Source organism: Tenrec ecaudatus, chromosome 4, assembly GCF_050624435.1.
Source record: "Tenrec ecaudatus isolate mTenEca1 chromosome 4, mTenEca1.hap1, whole genome shotgun sequence".
Taxonomy (NCBI): Eukaryota; Metazoa; Chordata; class Mammalia; order Afrosoricida; family Tenrecidae; genus Tenrec; species Tenrec ecaudatus.
In genome coordinates this window covers 18,533,353-18,538,960 of record NC_134533.1, presented here as the reverse complement: position 1 = coordinate 18,538,960, position 5,608 = coordinate 18,533,353, and the positions used below count along the sequence as shown (strand labels likewise).

Sequence of the window (5,608 nt, the reverse complement as noted above, 5' to 3'; positions counted from 1 at the left end):
TTAATAACCCAATTTGTTCTCCCCATAAAGTGCCTTGCTCAAGTGTTCATCCAGTAATATATATATTTGTAAAAAAGGAAAATACTCAGAAACAAGGGCAGGTTGTTTTCAATTAGTACTTTGCCTCACCAAGGAAAAAATAAGAGAGGACAGAAAATAAATGGTTTACCTGTTTCAAAATAATTTTAAATACTTGAATCTATAAAAGTATATTTTTAAGCAAATAAAAGCTTTATAAAACATTAAATAAGGTCTTCAATTTTTTTGGATTTTAATTTTGGTCGACATATATACATAGAATGGAAAATTTGAAATGAAATTGTATTCTGTTATCCTACATTAATACCAGAGTTAAGAGATAGTCTCTAATATATAACTGATTTTCAAAGGTCAACTACAATTTCTAGCCCCAGTAATTTTATCTTTGGTTTAAATTTCTCTTTTTCCTCAGCAGAAAAGAGACCAGAATAAATGGCAAAAGGGAACAGCACCAGAGTCACCGAATTCATTTTTGGGGGGTTTGCAGTTTGCAGAGAGATTGAAATCATTCTCTTTCTGCTCATCTTAGCAGTATACACTCTAACTTTGGTGGGGAATTTTGGAATGATTTCTTTAATCCAATTGGACTCCAGACTTCACACACCCATGTACTTTTTCCTCAGCAACTTGGCCTTTGTGGACCTTTGCTACTCCTCAACAATAGCACCCAAGTTCCTGGAGACGCTCCTGACCCAGCGCCGGTCTATATCATTCCATGCCTGTGCAACACAACTAGGATTTTTCCTGACCTTTGTCATATCAGAGTTGTTCCTCCTGGCTGTGATGGCTTATGATCGCTATGTAGCCATCTGCAATCCTCTTCTCTATGTGGTTGTCATGACGCCAAAGGTTTGTATGCAGCTGGTAATGGGTCCCTATTTATTCAGTTTCTCTGTTGCTTTGTTACACACCATAGTCACTTTCCAGTTGACCTACTGTGGTCCCAACATCATCAATCATTTCTATTGTGATGACATCCCTTTAATGGCTCTTGCCTGCTCAGACACTCGAATCAAAGAGATTTTGCTCTTCATTGCTGCTGGATTCAATATCGTTTGCTCTTTGACTACTGTTCTTATTTCTTATTTTTACATTGTGACTGCCATCTTGAGAATCCAGTCCACAGAAGGAAGATGCAAGGCCTTCTCAACTTGTGCCTCTCATCTTACTGCAGTGACTATATTCTATGGGACTCTGACCTTCATGTATCTGCAGCCAAAATCAAGTCATTCCCTCGACACAGACAAAATGGCCTCTGTTTTCTACACAATAGTCATCCCCATGCTGAATCCCATGATCTACAGCTTGAGAAATCAAGAGGTAAAGAATGCACTGAGAAGTGCCATTGGAAAATGCCATCCCCAGTCTATAAAAAACTCTAAAAATTAATTTACTGACATGGAATAATATGTATGTTTAATCTTTTGTTGAAATAAAATAATTTGATCACTTTGATGGATAGAATATTTTATACTAAAATATATTGCTATTTTAGTACCAATCTCTAGTAGATGAAATATGCAAAGGTATAGATTTAGATTTTGATTAAATTGATAACAGATGCATATATAACCTTGATATCATGACCTTTCTATTCCATATGTCATGTATAATTTCACTATTCCTTTCACAAGATTTTCTGGAGTGTAATACCGGTAGAGAATCAGGTAGTAAGCGAGAAAGTTGATGAAGTGAATTTCTTGTTCACATCTATGTAAATTTTAAAAATACCCTATTCATTACCTGACTGCTAAACATAAATCTTTCCTCTTTACTAATCTCCATTAGATTTTCACAACAGAACAAAACACTGCCTGGTCCTGGGCCATCGTCACAAGTTTTTCTGTGCTTGAGCTCCTTGTTGCTGTCACTGTGTCAATCCATCTCCTTGAAGGCCTTCTTCTCCCTCACTGCCCCTCTAATTCACCAAATATGATGTCCTTCTCCAGGGAATGGCCTCTCCTGTCATGTCCAAAATATGTAAGATGAAGACTTAAAATCTATGCCTCCAAGGTGACCTCTGGCCATACTTCTTCCAACACAGATTGGTTTGTTCTTTCAACAGCCCATGGTACTTTCAAAATTCTTCTCCAGCACTAAAATTCTAATGCCTATGTTCTTCTTGGGTCTTCTTTATTCAATTCCCAATGGAAAGCACTATGGTTTGGGTGGGGTGCGTCGTAGTCCTCAAAACAACATTCTTGCTCTTTAATACTCTAAAGAGGTCTTGGGCAACCGATTCCCCTAATGCAACTCATGTTTTGTCTCTTGACTGCTGCTTCAATGATCATTCGTTGTGGATCCAAGCAAGATGAAAAATTATAGGAGTCTAATCATTGACCCATATTCCTTTCCATGAAGCAACTGTACCCTGATGCAGAAAGCTCCTCTGCCTCACTAGTCTGTCAAAGGTCATGGTATGGTTTTGTTGACTTAGACCAAAGGATAGCCTTTATTTCTGGGACACGCACTAGGAGAAATCCAAGTATAGTTTTTAATTTACCATAGAGTCCAATGCAAAACTATAGTCCTTCTGAATGATGGTAGAAGAGGACTTGACTCAGTGAGCCAGGAAATGTGTACAATTTGGATGGTTAACCCTACCTCAGGGACCGGCTGCCCTCTGAAAATCAGTTCTATCCCAAGGAGAGCATATGACATCTGTCATTGGACTAGTGACTCTACCCAATGAGGGCAGATTGGAGCAGACATGGGATGTAGAACAGGCCAAGCGAAGATGTTTCTGAGGAAAAAGGAATTGTAATCTGGTAATTCTAGCTAGCCATAGTAGAGCACTCCATCTAACACTGAGAATTCTGAATCCAAGGATTCCGTTCTAGACGTAGCTGTATGTTGGTGTGTCAGTCTAGGTTGACTAGAGAATAAATCTGGAGACACTTATGTGTTTAAGAGATTTAAATCAAAGTTTAATTGTATATTGAGAAAACAACCCAGCCCAGTCCAAATCCCCTCCATAAGTCTGATATTAGCTCATATGTCTGATATCAGTCCATACATTCCTCTTTGGACTCATACAGAATAAGCAGTGATGCTGAATGAAACAAGATCACAGGATTGTAGGTAGAAAGTTGTATGGATCCTGTGGTGGTGGAATTATCAGTGCCGGTGTGAGTCTTCACGTGCCTCCCCAGCTACAGGGTTCTGGCTGCCATCAGCCTAGCTTCTAGCGGCTTGTCAATAGGAATGTGAAGCAGAGAGAGAATGTATCCTGCCTTCAGAAAGAAGAGAGGAAATTCCCAGAATCCTCATGAGATGCCATTCCCACAAGGAGACATCAGGCTGTGATCTGATTGACAGGCTAAATTCCACCCCTTCACTCTGAATAGTCCCAAATTGACTCTAGATTAAGCATATTGTGGGCAAAAAAATAACTAAGCAGAGTTTTTGTTGAAAATGTTTTGGATATTAAATGTTGATTAACTCAATGGATCATTAAAGCTTAATAAATATATATATATATATATCTCCCTCAAATAATAATAAAAATATATTTTAATTTTATATATCATCATTTGAAAATACATTGATGTCTTTTAAACTCCAGAGACACTAGAATACAAAGCAGAAGACACCATTGACCTTTTTGTTACCCCTATTGAGCATCTTGCTTAAGTGTTCATTTAGCAATATGTCTTTGTAAAACTAGAAAAAAAATCTATTAAAAATGATGACAATAAGTAAATGTGGTGAAGGAAGCTGATGGTGCCTGGTTATCAAAAGGTATAGCGTCTGGGATATTAAAGGCTTGAAGGTAAACAAGCGGCCAGCTAGCTCAGAAGCAACATGGAGGAAGCATGCCAGCCTGTGTGATCAGAAGGTGTCGAAAGGATCAGGTATAAGGCATCATCAGAACAAAAAACTGTGACCATAGTGAATGAAGGGGAAAGTGCAAAGTGGAGACTCAAAGCCCATTTGTCGGCCACTGGAGATCCCCTTGAAGAGGGGTCTAGGGGAGGAGATGAGCCAGTCAGGGTGCAATGTAGCACGGATGAAGAATACAGCTTTCCTCTAGTTTCTAAATGCTTCCTCCCCCCGCCCCGACCCCCTGCCCCCCTACCCACACTGTCATGATCCGAATTCTACCTTGTAAGTCTGGCTAGACCAGAGGATGTACACTGGTGCAGATAGGAGGTAGAAGAACAGGGAATCCAGGGAAGATGATACCTTTAGGACCAGGGGTGTGAGTGGTGATACCGGGAGGGTAGAGAGAGAGTGGGTTGGAAAGAGGAAGCCAATTACAAGGATCACATGTGACCTCCTCCTGGGGAACGGACAACAGAAAATGGGGTGAAGGGAGATGCCGGACAGGGCAAGATATGACAAAATAGCAATTTATTAATTATCAAGGGCTCATGAGGGAGGGGGAGCAGGGAGGGAAGGGAAAAGATGAGGACCTGATGCCAGGGGTTTAAGTGGAGAGCAAATGCTTTGCAAATAATGAGGGCAATGAATGTACAGATGTGCTTTACACAATTGATGTATGGATTGTGATAAGAGTTGTATAAGCCCCTGAGAAAATGTTTAAAAAAATAAAAACAATGACAAATTAATTGTTTTTAACTAACATTTTTCTCCACTAAGAAGAAAATAAGGGAGTAGGGAAATATACCTGTTTCTTCCTCTTTCCATATAACAAAATAATTGATGTTTGGGCTGGGGTTGAACTTAGCAGCCCCCACCTCCTCTCTGGTTCCTCAGGAAGATGAAACCTCAAAGCCCCTGTTCCCAGCCTCTCGGGAGGATGGATAACCTATTGAACTATGCAAATCCTGCCTCAACACTCTAAAGCCCTTCTCTCTCCAGGCCCTGTTTGTGTAGCCCCTTCCCCAGCATCCCAGGAAGCAGTTGATCTTCCCAGGCAGCTTTGTAGAGCCCCTTTCCCAGCACTTCAGAGAGCAGGTCTGCAAGCAAGATGACTTCCCATGGGCTGCATCCTGACTCAAGGCCATGCAACTGCAAGCAATAAAAATCTCCCTTCATGTTATCAACGTATACCCCCTTTGCTCAAGACCTATATATCTCCCACCGCCTCACCAACAAACTGCGATTTACCTGACCTAACTCTTTGGGTCTTGGAACCGGCCCAGGAGCTCAAGATGCTTCTGTCCCTTTCTCTGTTCTCCCTTCCCTCCAGGGAGCTCCTTCCCTACCTTGATAAAGCCAATCTTAACATCACCTTCTTTGTCTCAATCTTATCTCCGTTCAGTGTCTCAGTGTTGACCTCTCAGTTGAATCTAAAAAGGAATTATCAGATTTCCCAGAATTCTCAGGAGAAGGCCATGCCCACACAGAAGTCTCATTGCTAATCTCCAGATTGACAGCTGAGACTCCACTCCTACCCTCTTAATCCTTAAATTGACACCAGAGTAGGGGACTACCACAGACATCATTGCAAAAATGTATGGGCTGTTTCTAAAAAACTAAAAAAGATAATTTCCTTACTTGGAAAAATATCATCTGCAAATGGTTATACATAAAGTTTTGTGAAAGTAAAATTATACTCTATCATGCTTTGTATGTAGAAATATTTAAAAGAGTAGATTTTAGG

General features: G+C 40.3%; 1 protein-coding gene across 1 annotated transcript; it reads left to right on the top strand.

Moving 5' to 3' along the window:
• The first annotated feature begins 471 nt into the window (after positions 1-471).
• Positions 472-1,428, top strand: LOC142445694 (olfactory receptor 8U3-like). Its single transcript, XM_075547632.1, has one exon. The coding sequence runs from the start codon at positions 472-474 to the stop codon at positions 1,426-1,428; it is 957 nt and encodes a 318-aa protein (XP_075403747.1).
• The last annotated feature ends 4,180 nt before the right edge of the window (positions 1,429-5,608 follow it).

Excerpts from the sequence above, each read along its gene's own strand:
- LOC142445694 (XM_075547632.1), top strand. The coding sequence starts at position 472 with ATGGCAAAAGGGAACAGCACCAGAGTCACCGAATTCATTTTTGGGGGG.